At 36.1% G+C, this 17,415-nt stretch overlaps 2 protein-coding genes across 4 annotated transcripts; both read right to left on the reverse strand.

Annotated features, from left to right (window-relative positions):
- Window positions 1–2,580: 2,580 nt before the first annotated feature.
- On the reverse strand, window positions 2,581–5,905 carry LOC112791509 (triose phosphate/phosphate translocator, chloroplastic). Of its 3 annotated transcripts, none has more exons than XM_025834371.3 (12): window positions 5,190–5,905; window positions 5,044–5,109; window positions 4,804–4,869; window positions 4,556–4,634; window positions 4,349–4,469; window positions 4,173–4,268; window positions 3,977–4,089; window positions 3,819–3,896; window positions 3,603–3,719; window positions 3,362–3,461; window positions 3,140–3,240; window positions 2,581–2,885 (listed from the first exon to the last, which is right to left on the reverse strand). In XM_025834371.3, exons 1-12 carry the CDS (start codon window positions 5,450–5,452, stop codon window positions 2,868–2,870), a joined length of 1,218 nt encoding a protein of 405 aa, XP_025690156.1. In that variant the 5' UTR covers window positions 5,453–5,905; the 3' UTR covers window positions 2,581–2,867. The 3 variants fall into 3 exon arrangements, with proteins under 3 accessions (XP_025690156.1, XP_072089612.1, XP_072089611.1); XM_072233511.1 differs by having other exon boundaries at window positions 5,185–5,776; XM_072233510.1 differs by lacking the exon at window positions 4,173–4,268 and having other exon boundaries at window positions 3,977–4,111; window positions 4,308–4,469; window positions 5,190–5,722.
- A 2,480-nt stretch (window positions 5,906–8,385) lies between these two features.
- Window positions 8,386–9,681, reverse strand: LOC112791510 (protein DMP4-like). The gene has a single exon (XM_025834372.3). It carries the CDS (start codon window positions 9,188–9,190, stop codon window positions 8,576–8,578), a length of 615 nt encoding a protein of 204 aa, XP_025690157.1. The 5' UTR covers window positions 9,191–9,681; the 3' UTR covers window positions 8,386–8,575.
- Between the last annotated feature and the right edge of the window lie 7,734 nt (window positions 9,682–17,415).

The raw sequence follows: 17,415 nt of genomic DNA on the forward strand, positions 1-17,415 counted from the left end.
CATTGATTTAATGTGTTAAATACCGAATTAGTTTTTATTGTTTTGGTTAATGTTGCAAGCCAGAATTATAGTAAAAGCAGCCCAAAGAGATAGAGTAATGAAACAAAGATTCTCGGTGGGCTCTCTAACTCTCAAAACCTAAAGAAATAAAGCAAAAAAATCAGTTGAGTTGAATGGAAAATAAATCCAACCCAAGTCCAGAAAGATTCCACCAAGTTGAAGCCTTCAAAGCCAACGTTCACAAGTCTACTTCGGTCAGAATCAGAAAGAAAGAGAGAGCTTCGTCCTTCTTGTTCATTCAACAGAGAAGAAAGAAAGAGAAAGGTAAATCACAAAAACAAATGCCTAATCACCCTAATCAAAGCAAGCTAAGCTAAGTTAGAGGATAAATGTGATTTATTTTCATTTACATTCAATTTGTTTTCTTCACTCCTTCTTCAAATCTCTGCAACGCCAATTTGAGATAAATGAAAAAAGTGATTTCTGATAATCATTGCTGTGTATCAAAGGCTCAAATTATTTCTTAGGGACAAAGCACAAACTCAAAGGTTCAGATTTGGGTTTACCATTGAAACAATTTTTTTTTGCTAATCTGAGGTCTTCAGTCAAGCAAAAGAACCTGCTTTGAAATTCCTAATTTGGAGGTTAAATGAAGAAAGTGAAATGACAAGCAAAAGAGGCTCAAGGTTCAACGAGTTAACTTAGGAGAAATCCAAATAGCAACTTGGTAAGAGGTACAAAAAGAAAAACTTTGTTTTCCTGAAAAACAAGGAGAGAAAACTAGAATCTGAGTTTATTTTGAAGAGTTTTCCTGTGAAGAGTTCAACATTTTTGGACAGTGTTTTCTAAGTTAAAGAAGCATTCCGCCAAGATGAAGAACTCAATCAGAATTAGTTGAATCCGATTCAACTTATAGCAACAGAGGCTGTTAATGCATTATTCTCCTTCATGTTTTACAGTTTGTATTTCATTTTTAATGTATATCTTTCTCTATTGTCTTTGAGAGGTAAAAGGCTGATAGAGAGACATTGTGAAAAAGGTTGAGTGAAACACTTGAGAGAAAAGTTAAGAATGAAGTCTGATTTCCTTTGGTTGTAACTTTATATCTTGTATCAAGTACCTGAAAGGTGCCTCTTACTAAGTTGGGTAAGCACTTAGTGTAAGGAGTTAAGGTATTAGCATAACCAAGTCAAGTTTAGGAAGAAACTTGAGAGTCAAGATGGGATTTTGTGAATCCTAGGAATTGGTGTATGTAATACTTTTACTATAGTAAAATTCCACCACTGTAGATGTAGGTTGCATTGCACAAATCAACTGCACCAAGATACATGACTGTGTCATCCTCTTCTTTCTTCTACTGTTCTGTATTCTGATATTTATGAGACACAATGAAATTGTCTCTTAAATTTTTCCGATGTACTGCTCAAACAAATTTTAAGTGTAAGTTTGATATTAAAGGCTTAATCCATTAAAGCAGAAGAGGGTCATAGATTCAACCCCACTTCTCTAAACCCTCTGTAACCTTTACAGGAGAGTGGCGAGGGGTTGGCTGCAGAGAGGTTGGATGGAGTATGGACGATGCTAGGGATCTATGAATTGAAGAAGGGTTATGCGAATGAGGATTAGGAATTTTGGGTCTCTCTCTCCCAATGTTGCATCTTCTTCTTTTTATTCTTTAAGTAATTTTTTAACTGTTTGTTCAAATTTGAATCGAATTTGGTTGATTTGCGAATTGAGTTAAGTTCACTTGATACTACTTTTAAGTATTCACCAAATCTGTTATTCTTTAAGAAATTCGGTTCATCTCTTAGTTTAATTGAGTTCAATTGCATGGAGAAATGAATTAAAATGTGCTTTTCTTGCTTATTGAATATTTATCACTTTTTGTTCAAATCTAAACCGAATTCCGTTCATTGTGAATTGAATTAGGTTCACTTGATAAGTATTTACTAAATCTGTTTTTTCTTAAGAAATTCGGTTCATTTCTTAGTTTAATTGAGTTCATTTGCATGCAAAAATGAATTAAAATGTACTTTTCTTACTGGTTGAATGTTTATCAATTTTTTTTCAAATCTGAACCGAATTCGATTCGTTTGTAATCTGAACCAAATTTGGTTTATTTTTAGATCCAAATAAACCTCAACTAAAAGGAGATAAAGAAAAAATGCAACAACAATAACAACAGTAAAAGAATGATGATCGAGAAAAACAGGCGAAGAAGAAGAATGAACTTGAAAAAAAAAAGAAGGAAGACGAAGAAGAAGAAGGAAGAACGCGAAGAAGAAAAAGAAATGTAAAGACAAGGAAAGAGGAAAGCGAAGAAAAAGAAGAAAGAAGCGAAGACTAAGATAAAAACGAAGAAGCATTATTGAATTGGGCTTGTGTGCACGCTGGTGTAACGAGAGTGGTGAAATGAAAGTGGTTTTTTTTTTATGATATGGTGATTCAGTTACATGCTATTACGTAAAGTCGTAAACAAAGTATTTGATTTTAGAACGTCATGGGAGACCAAACAAATAGCTGAGTGGCTATGAAAGAGAGACCTAGAAAAATATATCTCCCCAAATGCCGTTGCCACTGTTTTTGGTTTTCATAATAGTTTTAGGAGCTATTTATGGGAATCAAGGTACTAATACATCATTTTTCAGTCAACAAGAGAAGACTGCAAATCAGAAAGTCCTGTTTTCTGAATGAACAAACGGAAAAGAAAAAGATTTGACAAAGAAAAAATAGGGAGAGAGAGGAAGAATAGAAAGTTATCGCAAGGATAGTACAATAGTGAACCAACCACCCAATTATTTTGAAGGAAATATGTGATGATTTACAGTGCAAAACACCCCCTCCTCCAACTTGACGCCTCTTACTTATTATGCTGCTTTTGCTTGCTGAAAATAAATCACAAAGAAAACATTTTTGTCAAAAAAATATAATATTGTTTTATATAGTAATTATAGAAGAGCAATGTTAGGGCCAGCAACATTTGTGATTAGTAGCCATCAACTAGCCATTAATGATGATGTGATGGTGTGAGATTTCATCCAATGGCTCACCTTTCTCTGCTGGTTATATGCTGGCCAAAATGCAATAAAATTGCTGGCCCCTAGACTTTTCCATTATAGAAATTTGAAAGAATACTTACTCTCTTCTCTTCCTCCATCCTGGCTTTGATGAACGAGTAGAGTGCAACTCCAGCAATTGCAATGCATGTTCCTATGCCAGTTTGGGTTGAAATCTTGTTACCTGTGTGTGAAGCAATATAATTATATTAGCCAGTTAGAATGTTAAGATTGTTACCAATATAAATCAGACATTAACAGTGGAATTGAACATCGAGAATGGGAGAAAAAATATGTGAACTTACCAAAGACAATGATTGAAAATCCAATAACAAATACACGTTTGAGTACGTTGCCAACTGCATGAGTGAGAGGTGCCACTCTCTCCAGTGTGTTGGTGGCCACCTGCATGGTCGGTCATGCAATAATGTTATTGTTATGTTATCAATGACACTCCACACACAACAATTAAACAAGAGTTTCTCTTATCCAAAAGGAATGTAATGTAATGACATGACTAATAATTAAGAACTCATCAAAATTTACCTGATTGTAGAGGTGATAAAACATACCAACCCAGAAGAGGTCTGAGACGAACTTGACCAATCCTACTTTAGCAATTGCATCATTGAATCCATGCTTCATCAGTGCAGGCCCTTCCAGCTGTGATAACATCAGTTCCAACGAACAATAACAGCGATTAATAAATGAATAAATAATTAGGGATATGTCATTCGGAAAACAAAAGTGAATTTCACTCACAATAACAGCGGGTGGTATGCAGACAATTAGAGCAATGATGGAAATGTAGGCGTAGATATTAGTACTGTCCATATCAGTCTGCACAAAAAATTATCAAGTAATGACATTGAATTCATAAAGAACAGAATGAGTTAACAGGGATAAGATTGAAAGATAACCATGGCTTTCTTGGAATAGATACTCCGGTATGTAAAGGAAATGTTTGAAATCATTGCACTGATGAATCCGGTCCAGTTGAATGAGAGTTCGGTCAATGACGCCATTGACACACCTGCATTACATAACATGCAAAACTAATTAATCCAAATGCAGGAACACTTAAAATCAGTGGAGTTAACAAATGAGAAGACGTACCAATAACAACGGGAGCCAGTGAGAGCCAGAGAGTAATTGGTATTGATTGGCCAAGTATGAACTGTGAAGCAGCAGCATTGAAGAATGGCTCAAGAGCTGAAACAAATATTCTATCAATGTCAGCTAGCAAGATACAGTTTCAACCTTGAAGGATAAAAGAAAATCGACACAGTCACCTTTAATGGTATGTGTGAACGAAACAGCCACCGCTGCAAATGAGACATTGCTGGTAACGTGGCCTAATGCGTGACACACGGCCACAGGGATCAACAACTTGAGCAGGTTCGAGTCCATAGGCTACACAAAAATACTTATTAATTATAAACAGCAATGGGCTTTAAATATTGCAAAACAATTTGGGCTCGATTATAATTTATACTTACAGCGCGCTTAGGAAGGCCCACGGTCCAGCTCACCAAACAGTACACCACACCCACGAACAAATGAATAACCGACACGAAGCTGCACAAACAACCATAAATAAAGATTAATTTTAATCAACATAAAATATCTGCGTAAACGATGAAAGAGAGAGATTAATAATAAGCCTCGAGCGGTAAATGAAACAGTGAATAAATGTTTCACGTATAATCCTAATTAAGACATGAAAATGTGCTATCCATGAACTTACTATGGGTAGGGGAAGTAATTGTAGATCTTCTTGTTGAGGATGTTGAAAATCACATTCAAGAAGTACCTGCATCGAGAATAGAAAGAGAGCAGAAGCAAGAGGACGAAGAAGTAATTTCAGTACTCATCAAAGTGATCAGTGATCACGCACGCACATGTACCAACCACGTAACGGAAAGGAAGACAGTCAGACACGACAAAAAAACACAGTCGCGGGTGGAAGCGCAGTCACGCCACTTACCACATGAAGAAGAAAAACCCGGTTACAAGTGCTGGGTACTTGTCGAAGAACCCAACCTTCGCTTCCCTGTAACAACAGAAAACACACTAATGAGGACACTGAGTTGGCCGAGTTAACCGATTCAGAACGGAGGAAACGGACCTCACCCGGCGGAATCACTCCCCTCGGCCGGCGAGGAGGCGGCGGCCAGACACGGCCGAAGAAGCACGGCAGGCCCCTCTTTCTTCAGCACCGGCGACAACAGCTCCGGGCGCAGCTGTCTCCCCCATATGAGGTTCCCACCATCAGCCACGGAGCCGGTCGCCTTCACAGCTGGCACAAAGGATGCATTGGCGGCGGATTCACGGCGCGGTAGCCTGCGGAGGTGAGGGAGGGAGGTGGCGGCACGTGACAACACTCGCGACTCCATCACGGTGAAGAAGACAAGAGAAAGAGAGAGAGAGTGAGTGATATGATATGTATGCTGATGTTTGGCTCCGTTTTAGTAGGTATGGCTGTGGTTTAACCGCTTGTGTTTGGATTTTTGATCTGGTGCTTCGCGGGGAATTGTGCTTGATGGAGTTGAGGCCGTTGATGTGAGGGGTGAAGGGTTGTGGTGTGAGTGAAGAGAGGAAGTGGATAGGTGGGACCCCCTTATCTGTTAGAAGGGAGATTTGTGTCCAAGGTGGAATGGATGATTGGTGGAGATTTTGGTGTGTATTGCTTTTTCATCTATGAAGGACCTTATCGTCATATCGTTTCTTCTTTCACTCCTCGCCTTATACTATCATACAGGTCATCGTTCCCCATTCTGGGGTGGTTATTGTCGTTGTAATTAAATTTAAATGTCACGGAAAATACCACATTTTCTCAACAGAAAGGCAATTGCATTTCTTTTTTACTTACTTTTCTACAACCCAAAAGCGGGGATGACTAGTTGATTACCTCTTCAATCTATTTAGAAAAAAGAGTTCAATCACAAATCAAATATTTTTCAATTAATATTTAATAATAACAATTTTTATTTTCTTAATTCAAAATCTTAAATGATAAAGTTTAAATTTTAAATTTTAAATATTAAATATTCTAAAAATAAGAGTTAATAAATAATTTTGCAATAAAAAAATTAATATTAACTAGAAGTGTTTAAATCTAGACCTATTTTAAATTAAACTGCTCATTCAATCTAATCTAAACTGAAAATCGATTAAAATTATATTAATTTTGATTTGATTAGATTTTATTTTTTTGCCTCGATTCGATCCAATTCAAACCACACAATATACTTTCATATTATTATGTTATAATTATATTTATAATTTTACTTATAATATATTCAACTTCTAATATATTTTTATATTATTCATATATTATTATTGTTTAATAAATATTTTATGTTCAAAACGAGATTTATTTATTTATTTTAATTAACCTATAATTTTTTTTATAGTTATGTTATGTTAGTTTTTTAAAATATTGTTAATATTTATTATGTTATTTTTGGTTATTTAAAATTTGATATTAAGACTTGTTATTTATATTTAATTTTTTAATTTACAAAATTACAAATTCAATCCAATTCCAACCATTTGAAATTGAATTAATTTTTTTTTTAAATATCTAATCCAAACTACACTACAAGTAAAATTAGAATTTGGATTGGATAAATTTTTTACTTAAAAACTAATTCAAACTGCACAACAAACACTCCTAATATTAACCCATAACTTTTTTGAACAATCTAAACAACCATCAATTAAACTAAAATACACTCCACAACTAAATTACTCATTTAAATCTTAATATTAGAATAATTATTCATCTATCTATTCTAATAAAATAAATATTCAATATATCAATTATTCATATTGTTTAATATTTTTATTATCTACTTGTACTTTTCTAAAATTAATTCCTATACTCATTCATGGGAAAGCATTGGAGCCTATAAGTTTTGCTAATCATGCTTTTAAGGCATTACTAATCCCTTTTATTTTGCTTTATGTTGACTTGTATTAAAAATACATATATTTCACTTTATAATTGTATTTGCAATAAACAAATATTAATAAATTAATATTATAAGAAAACTTTTATGCAATCAAGCGATTATAAAATTTCATCATGTTCACTGTTTTGGTGAAATATGATTAAATTCCAAAAAAAAAAAAATCATGTGGACACAGCATCGTTACTCTTATACAAGTGGTGGAACTTTGTGGTTCGATTGCGTTACATGGACCACACGTAGTGGATGATTGATCATAAAATTTCATAACATCTTAGTATAATTTGGATGCTTCTGCATTACAGTGAATAAAAAACTTTTTTTCTTGACATTCTAAAACTTGGATTATCTTTTTCTCGTTATATATATATTTTTTCTTTTTGGATAAAATAGAAACGTCAAAAGTTGGATGGCGAAATCAAAAATGTCAAAGTAAGTAAATAATTATAAACCGAAAATAGCCATTAAAATTAATCAATAGAATAAATATATATTAAAAATAAATTCAATTATATATATTTATAATTTATCTAAATATAATTAGTTTTAGTGATTAATTTTAAAAAAAAGTTTAGGCTGCACGAATTTTATCGCCAATGAAATTTTTTTGGGATAATATCAGCTTCTATGTCTTTTTAGGCTGCATCAAGAGGTTTAAGAGAAAACCTGAAAGTAAATAATTTGATCTCACAAAAATATAAATATGAATTAAGTGCTCAACAACATAAAGTGTAAATTGAAATTTCGGAAATATTGATCTCAACGTGAGAATCAATTAAACCTGTCAACGAGCTATAGACATTTTTTTTTTCATACTTGCTTAAAGTAGCATTTGATGGAGAGATAGAGACTAAAAAATAGATATTGAAAAAAATTTTAATATTCTATTTGGTATAAAGTGGAAGATAGAAATTGAAACAAGAATGAAATTCTAATTTAATTTGCACAAAAGATAAAATTGGAATTAATTAATTGAAATGAAGATATTTTAGGCATAAAATGTTTTTAAAATTTCAGTCTTTATCTCTAAAAATTTTAATTCCCTGTGTCCCTACTTTTTAGAGGTAATGAAATATTAAAATTTTGAGGATAGAGACAAAAATTTTAATACTGGACCAACAAATATGATATTGAGTCTTAATTTCCTCGTCTCGATCTTAGTACCTCAAAACAAACGCTACCTAAAATACCACATATTCCAGCCTCGTTTCAAACTTTGGAAAAAAAAATAATAAGGGATCACCTAACCAACATTTGATACATCAAATCCCTCCAACTCAAGCTAAAAAGAATTTTGAAAATGGATGTATGCAGTAAGCTTTAAGAGAAAAGAACAAAAAGAGAGAGAAACCTCATTTATCTAATCTGCCCAGTATTGAAATAATGGTGAATATCTAGAAAAAGTGTATTTTAACAGATTGCAGAATATATATAATATGGAAGCTTTAGAATATGCCATGCCACTAACAATAATAATCATCACGGAAACTTTTTGTACATTAATCGTTAGTTAGGTCCACACGTGAGTTTTTGAATTGAATGATGTTAAGTTTTTGAGAGTGGGAATCCAATTCCATATCGCTGTGTAGGAAATGCAACAAAGAGCGTGCTGCAGAGCACTCCAATTCCCACCGGCAACGCCGTGAGCATCTGCTGCGCCTCATCCGACGGCGAAGGGAAGAAGCAATTCACCACATTCTGATCGAACAGCGCAATGGCGGTGAAAACCAGAACTGACATCACAGCGTGCACAAAATCAATGAACCTGAGCCTATACTTTGCATCAAGTTCAGGTGGCAGTGTGGTTGATCCATCAATAACCCACAGTCCCTTAAATGTGGCAAAACCGTGACATACATTCCCCTTACTGTCCCTGAAGCTATCAGTGAAGCTTAGAAGGAAGCATGAGAAAGCAGAGAGGGATAATAGTGTGTAAGTCATGAATTTGTTGACAGAGTCGCAGTTTCCTTGGTTTGTGAAGATTGGAGAGAGGAGTTGGAAGGATAGGACAGTGCCGGTTGGAAGAAGATTCGCCAAATGTGCCGTGCTTTGAAATGTTTGGCTTATGGCTCTTTGAACCATGCTCCTCTCTGCTTCTGGAACCTCTCTATTGTGATCAAGGAGTGGCAGCTTTTGTTCATCATCATTAATATGATCCATACTAATTGTTCATAAAATAATCATGTGTTAATTTGCTCTATATAGTTGCCCATGGAGCAATTGAAGACTTGCAAGAAACATAAACTGAAAACTTGAAGAATCTGCTTTTAACTTGTTTTGGGGGTTTCTAGTTTTCTTTGATCATCAGGGCCGAAAGTTAGTTAGTTATGAGAGAGATTTGTTATTTGGGGGAGGTATGATTTTTGTTTTATTGCCTTGTAAAGCATGCATGACAGTTATGAACCTAAAAGCTTGCGCAATATTAAAGATACAGAAATAAGAGAGATAATGCGTGGGATTTCAATTATCAATTAACTTGTCATGGATGTGGTAAAGTTTGGTGTCATAGGAAAATGTTTTCCGGGGACGCAATGCCTTCAAGCTTTGATTTTGCATAGGTTAGCAGTTTTACTATGTAAGCACATGATGCTATGTTTGCCCACCAGCTCCGTTTCTATGGATGAATATAGTTATACAATGTTATAGTTTTCTGATTTGGTCTTTTAATTTGCTCCATTTTTTTTTTATAGTATCTCCCAATTCAATACAATTGGTCGAATAGACAGGACCAACTAGCATGGGAGAACATATATGGACCTTATTGGTTTTGGTCTTAACAATACATCGCAGAGGAATGTTTGAACTTTGAAAGCCTTATGCCCAAAGGCCCAACAGGAGGAACACTCTGGGCTTATGAACGCATACTGGGTTTTTCTTAAGGACGCGGTAGGAACTACATGAAATGTATTTTGAGGCCCATTAAGCTTATTCATTAAGTGTATATTCGCCTTCAAAACATTAAAAAAAAAAATTATCCTCCAAAGAAGATAACAGATAATGATCCCATATATGTTCTACTTAACAAAATGATCCTTGATAAAAAAAAAAAGATCATAATCTTCGGTCAACTCTTAAACTTATTCAGTTAATTAACTGTTAGCTGTTTTTTTTTTAGAAAAAAAGAAATGAATAATTTAACTCTACTACAATATATTCAACACCATCCCCATCTCCATTTTCACTTAAGACTAAATTATTGGCTTCATAAAAAATTAACAGTTTGGAGTAACTTGATGATTGACCGATATATTTTATCAAATAGACTATATCTTTTCAGAATATTTTGCCTTTCCGATGATCTTGAATTATTTTATCAAAATCTCTCATTTTAATTTCAACGGTTAAAATAACTATTTACTCTTAAAAAATGTATTAAACACAATAGCAAAGTATAGTTCTGCAAAAGAATCGTGATGTTCTAATTTTTTTCTCAAGCTTTTACATCCAATTTGCTGTGCATGAGTTTAATTTGGTGCTTGGTTGGGTAATAGAGTATCATCACGAATTATGAAAGAATCATTCATGTATTAGAAAAACAATTATAGCATCATCCTTATCGTTACGTTTGTTTATAGAGACAGGACACTAAAACAAAGATATAGAAATACAAAATTATGTTTAATAGATAAGACATTAACAGAAATATTATATCTAGAGATATTGAATTAGTATATTTTGTATCTATCCTGATAAAAAAAAACATAAAAACACTATAAAAAAACACAACTTATTTTTACTAATTTTTTATAATTATATTTTTATTATTATATATTTTTCTAATTTTTTTAATAAAAAACTAAAAAAATTAATTTTTTATAATTTATTTTAATTTATTATCAAATAAAATATAAAAATATAATTATATATTTCTTTTGTATTTAATTTTTAATGGCTTATCTTGTGCTAAAACAACAATAATACTAGAGAACCAAGATGGTTCTGTTAGGTATCAGTAGCTTACGGTTGAGTGAGAATCACAGAACAAGAGAAACAAGAGTAGAAGAAAATAGTTGCATTAAAACAGAATTGAAAGAATTAATCTAGAGTCAGTGTGAGCTAGTTATTTATACAAGTTGAGTGAGGTATAGAGTGTGTGAGAGTGTAACAGCAAATTAGTTGAGAGTTTAACAGCTGTAACTAATTCCTGCTGAGCTGGCACAGGTAGTTTCTAGATAGTAACTACACTAACATGCTCCCTCAAAACAAGGGCCTATGAAGACTCTGTATTGAAGACTCTTAGTAGTTTTCTGAATCTGTCAAAAGTTGTAGTTGAGAGAGGTTTGGTTAGGGTGTCAGCCAGTTGATCTTGAGCTGGGATGTGTTGAACAAATATTTCTTTTCTGGTTACATAATCTCGAACAAAGGACTGATTGAGAGCAAAATGCTTGGATTTGTTGTGCGTAATTGGGTTGGCAGAGAGCATGACTGCACTTTGATTGTCGCAGTATACCACAGATTTTGACGAGCATATGATTCTTATTTCACTTAGAATGTTTTGAGGCCAAATGATTTCGGTCACAACATCTGCAATTCCTCGAAACTCAGCTTCAGTGCTGCTCTTGGACACTGCAGTTTGCTTTTTGCTAGCCCATGAGACCAAGTTTGAGCCAAGGTAAATGCCATACCCATTTGTTGACTTGCGATCATCAACATCACTGGCCCAATCAGAGTCGCAAAAACCATAGATCCTGAAGTTTGTGAACTTGTTGAACCTGAGGCCATACTCTGTGGTGCCTGCCAAGTACCTGAGGATTCGTTTTACAGCTTTCCAGTGGGACTCAAGAGGGTTGTGAAGAAACTGGACTACTTTATTCACTGAGAAGGAGATCTCAGGCCTTGTAATCGTAGCATACTGCAGACCACCAACTATTGACCGAAACAGAGTGGGATTGCTAAAGGAGCCGTCTCCAAAGGCAGATAGCTTTAGGGAGGAGGTCATGGGGGTAGGTACAGATTTTGCATGGATCATGTCTGCCCGTTTCAAAAGGTCCTTAACGTACTTTGTTTGTTTGAGAGTCACTGTATCACCAGGGGTTTTTGCAACCTCAATGCAAAGGTACTATGGATTTCAGTCACGAGTGCCTTGATATCAAACTCAGAGTTGCCGGTCACAAGAATCTTATCTACATACACAAGGATGTATGTGGCCGAGGATGATGTGAATTTGGTGAATAGGGAGACATCAGATTGAGTGCTTGTGAAGCCAAATTGTCGAAGTGCAGTGCTGATTTTTGTGAACCAGGCTCTGGGTGCCTGTTTGAGTCCATACAGAGATTTCTGGAGCTTACAGACATAGAGGCAGTTTGGGGCCTTAAGCCCTTCTGGTTGCTGCATATAGACCGTCTCGTGAAGATTCTCATTGAAAAACGCATTATTGAAGTCGAACTGGTAAATTTTTCATCCTTTGGCGAGAGCCACACTGAGCATGACTCGAACTGTAGCAGGGCGCACGACGGGGCTGAAGATCTGGTCATAATCAATTTCTTGGCGTTGGTGGAAGCCCTTGGCGACAAGCCGTGCCTTGTATTTCTGGATTGTGCCATCAGGGTGTTTCTTTATTCTGAAAACCCATTTACATCCTATGGGTTCAGAGTGTGGGGTAGGTCAACCAGCTGCCAAGTGCCATTCTTGATCAGGATTGAGTATTCCTCCTCCATGGCCCTTCTCCAATGTGGCGTAGCAAGTGCTTCGGAGACTGACTTGGGCAGGGTATCAAGTGAGGTTGATGCTGAGTCCACTACTGTATTGAGTGCCTTAGGTTTGAAAATTTCACTTTTGCTCCTAGTCTGCATGTGGTGTTTGTTTTAGTTAGCTGTGCCAGCACGAGCAGTGTTGGGATGCTGCGAAGGTGTGGGTTGAGATGCAGCATTGGAAGGCTGCAGAGTCGGACCAGTCACCACCTGCAATGGAACAGTCTCAAGGGAATCTACACTGTTAGCACTGCTAGCATATGTTTCAGCATTATTAGGGACTTCAACAGGTATAGAAGGTAATGATAAAGACATGTTATTGCTATTAGTGAGAGGCTTATTATGCATGTTTGGGTAGGGAGGATGAAAGGTATAGGTAGCTGGGGGGGTATTGTTTGAGGGTTGGGTATGGTCAGGCTGGGAAGGGTTGGGGAAGAGGGCTGGATAGGGAAATTCTTGTTCACAGAAGATAACATTTCTAGTAGTATAGATTTTTCCTGAAGGGGATAGACACTTATAGCCTCTATGGTTGGGAGCGTAGCCTAGAAATATGCATTTGGTTGACCTGTGGTCAAATTTGTTCTTATTATAGGGTCGAAGCCAGGGATAGCATGCGCAGCCAAAGGGTTTTAATAGGGTATAGGTTGGTATGATGTTGAAGAGGACTTCTAAGGGGGATTTAAAGTTCAGGACAGGGGTGGGGAGTCTGTTGATTAGGTATGTGGAGGTTAGGATTGCTTCATCCCAGAAGGAAAGGGGCAGAGAGGCTTGGGAGAGAAGGGTGAGAGCTGTTTCAGTGAGGTGTCGGTGCTTGCGTTCTACACACCCTTTTTGTTGGTGTGTGTGAGGGTAGGTAAGTCTGTGATGAATTCTTTGGCTGCTTAGGTACTGTGAGAAAGTATTTGAGAGGTATTTCCCACCATGGTCAGTTTGGAGGGCTTTGATAGTGTTGCATGTTTGGTTTTCCATCAGGGTCTTATACTAGAGAAAGGCTGTGAAGATTTGATTCTTGGTGTGTAGTAAGTAGGTGCAGGTATACCGGCTGTAGGCATCAATGAAACAGACATAGTAGCGGAAGCCAGACCTGCTGGGTTGTGGGGAAGGGCCCCAGAGGTCTGAAAAGACTAATTCTAAGGGCTGTGTGTACTTGGATTGAGAGGAAGAGAAAAAGAGCTGGTGAATTTTGCTGATGATGCAGGAATGGCAAGGTGAAGTGATTTTGGTGGTGCAAAAAGGAATTTGGTGGCTGCTGAGGATGGCTTTGATGACATGGTTAGAGGGGTGGCCAAGTCTTTTGTACCAGAGGTCAAGGGTGGCTGGGGGAATGGATTTTGACAATGAGGCTGGTGGGGAAGGGTTACTGGTTTGCCTGTCATGTGAGAGAGCAAGGTTGCTGGTTCGGCTGATATCTTTTGCTTCAGAGGTGACAGGGCAGGGGTGAGGTTTGATACATTTTGTAGTGATATGGTTTATGGGAATGGATGAGGAGAGGTTGGAGATTTGGCTTTCTTCTGGGAGGGTAGAGTTTCTGGTTTGGCTGACATTCTGTGTACTAGAGGCACTGGTTTGGGAGTGTTTTTGGATACTGTTGGGACTGTTATTGACACAAGGAAGATATTGTCATTGGTGAGGGTATTAGGCTGGGTGAGTAAAGCACAGAACTTATTTTTAGTGTCAATATCAGGGTGCGCAATTACATCAAAATTTGCTAGTAGAGTCATCAAAAATCACAACAGTATTACTAAAAGGCACACAGTTACTGGTATTGCAATTACTAACTGCATTATATTTATTGCTGTCAATTGAACTTACACAGGAGTCACTAAAAAAAATCAATTTTTCTAGGCACACTTCTGGTGCACCTAATGCTGCTACTACACTTATTGCTATCTGGTTTTTCTTTGCATGTATTTCTGTCTGGCTTTTCTTGCTTTGGAATCTTTATTGTTACTCCTTTTTGTTGCCTTTTGTTTTCTGTTTTTGCAAGGTTTGTATACACATTCTTTTTCTACTCAACTACTAGTACTTGAGCTTTATTAGGCTGTTTGATTGGTCTTGAGATTTGTATATTCTCAAATCTATATAGACCATTGCTAAGTCTACCTTGGAGCAGGATCTTCTTGGATTCCTGGCATTTGACAGCACATAGGTAAGGCCAGAATTCAAAAAATACGCCATTATCTAGGGCAAATTTAGAGACACTTACAAGGTTCTTTGAGATGGATGGTACATGAAGCAAATTTTGGAGTTTGAAAAATTTTTTTGGATATAGATACATGCATAATAGAACTCCCAATATTAGAAATACACATACCTTTACTATTACCTCCGAATACTTATTCAGGTCCTTCATATGCCGAGCTGTTGATCAGGTTCATTTGGTCAAAGGTGATATGATGAGAAGCTCCTGAGTCCGGATACCACCCCTGGTCAGAGCTGTTGGAAGCAAGTAGGGCTTGAGGAGGGCCTTGATTGGTGTGGCTAGAATTTCCAGGTTGTTGATGGAAGCCAACAGTGCGTGGAGTAGGGCCATTGTTGGAAGTTTGCATTTGGGGGTTTTGGTAATTCTGATTGAACCTGTGGAAGCATTCCCAAACTGTATGTCCAACCCTGCTACACAGTTGACACTGAGGTCGATTTTCTTGCCACCATGACCTGCCCCCTCTAAAGCTTCTTCCTCTTCCTCTTCTGTCGGATTGCCCTCTGCCATAGCTTCTATAGTTTTCATAAGACTCTTCTGTTGAATAATCACCTTTAGCTTTGCTTGCCCCTTGGTCTTTGTTAGCAAGATTAGCTTGGATCATCGTTAGATCAGGTTTTCAGAATCTTTCATTTACTTCTTCTTGAGCGAGCAGTTGTGACTCAAATTCACTAATTGTCATGTGATCTAATCTAGAGTTAACCATGGTAATGAAAGCACTAAATTCTTCATCCAAACCTTGTAGAGCAGCTTCAATGTGTTCTTCTTTTGACAGTGGAGTGCCGAGAGCAGTTAGGGAGTTGGTTACTTTATTGACCTTGAAAATATACTCGATTGCAGGTGTACCTTATTTCTTGATCATCTTGAGCTGAGCCTTTAGCATCCTGATCTTAGATCTGAGCCTGGCTGTGAAGTATTCATCCAGTGCTGTCCAGATTTCATGTGCATATTCGTATTCCACAACTTTGTTTACAAAGGTTTCATTCATAGCAGAGAGCATCCAAGCAACTAAGCATTCATCACGTTGTTCCCACTCTTCAAATTTTTGTGATATCTTTCCTTCAATTCTGTCTTGATCGGAGTTGAATTTTCTTGGAATCGATAGAGAAGTCACATGGCACTGAAGTCTGTTTGCTTTGATGCACGCTAATGCTTGACGCTTCCAGGCTTTGTAGTTATCTTCATCCATCTTGATTGTTGCTGAAAAATTAGCAATAGACGCCATTGTTGTTGATTGAAGTCTTGAAGCTTGATTTCCTTGGTTTTGTGAAGTGGAAGATGTTGAGTGTTCTATGGATCTTGAACCACAAAGCTCTGATACCATGTTAGGTATCAGTAGCTTACGGTTGAGTGAGAATCACAGAGCAAAAGAAACAAGAGTAGAAGAAAGGAGTTGCATTAAAACAGAATTGAAAGAATTAATCTAGAGTCAGTGTGAGCTAGTTATTTATACAAACTGAGTGAGGTGTAGAGTGTGTGAGAGTGTAACAGCAAACTAGTTGAGAATCTAACAGCTGTAACTAATTCCTGCTAAGCTGGCAAGGTAGTTTTTAGAGAGTAACTACACTAATCGGTTCAAGTAAAAAATCAGTCAAATGTTTCTGGGTGAATCCAAAACCTCTACGTGGATGATGTGACATTAGGATGTTTCTTTTCTTTGTAAATTGGATGATTTTAAATATGTTTTTTGATTTATCATGTTTTAGACATTTAAAAAGAGAAGGAGAGTAAAAAAATAAAAATTAATTTCCATGATTCACATTGTAATAATACTAAACGTATCTTCTCCTAATTTAAATGTGGTAAAATATTTAATAACTAATATTTTAAAATATAAATAAATAAAATTAATTACTATATTTATAATTAATTAAATTATTTCATTTTTAACTGATTTAGAATTACTTCCATGTACTTTTTTCTTAAACAAACGCAGCTAATATAATAGTACGGTGGCGATGTTAGAAATGATGATAGTGAACAATAGTAACGTGGCATCAAGAATTGACAGTGCTGGTGGTGGTAGTGGCTACTCAATAGTATTACGACTGTATGGCAGATCTAGGTGGCAATGAATTTAGAAAGCGACAAAAATGGTAGTAAGTAGTAACACATAGACTAAAATATTATTTTCCAGAAAATTAAATAGCACGCACCATATGTATGTAAGGAATGCCTGCTAGCTAGATTTTAATTAGTTCGTTAATTGTTAATTCGAATCAACCAATCCTTATTGTTTTTTGAAAAAATTATTTATTTCTTTCACGTTATTTCACTAAACTGGATATTCAGCTCTTCACCTTATGAATAATGCAATGAGCTGCATAATGTTGTTGCTGGATACACTTAGATGCTAATCTACTAGAAATTAATAGTAGTTTATGTAATTTGAAATCTTGAGTTTGATTATAAATAACACGGCACTACTTGTCATACGTACAGAGCTACGCCTATTTTACTCGAAACCAAACAATACAGAAGAATGGAAGCAAACT

Source organism: Arachis hypogaea, chromosome 3 (genome assembly GCF_003086295.3).
Source record: "Arachis hypogaea cultivar Tifrunner chromosome 3, arahy.Tifrunner.gnm2.J5K5, whole genome shotgun sequence".
Taxonomy (NCBI): Eukaryota; Viridiplantae; Streptophyta; class Magnoliopsida; order Fabales; family Fabaceae; genus Arachis; species Arachis hypogaea.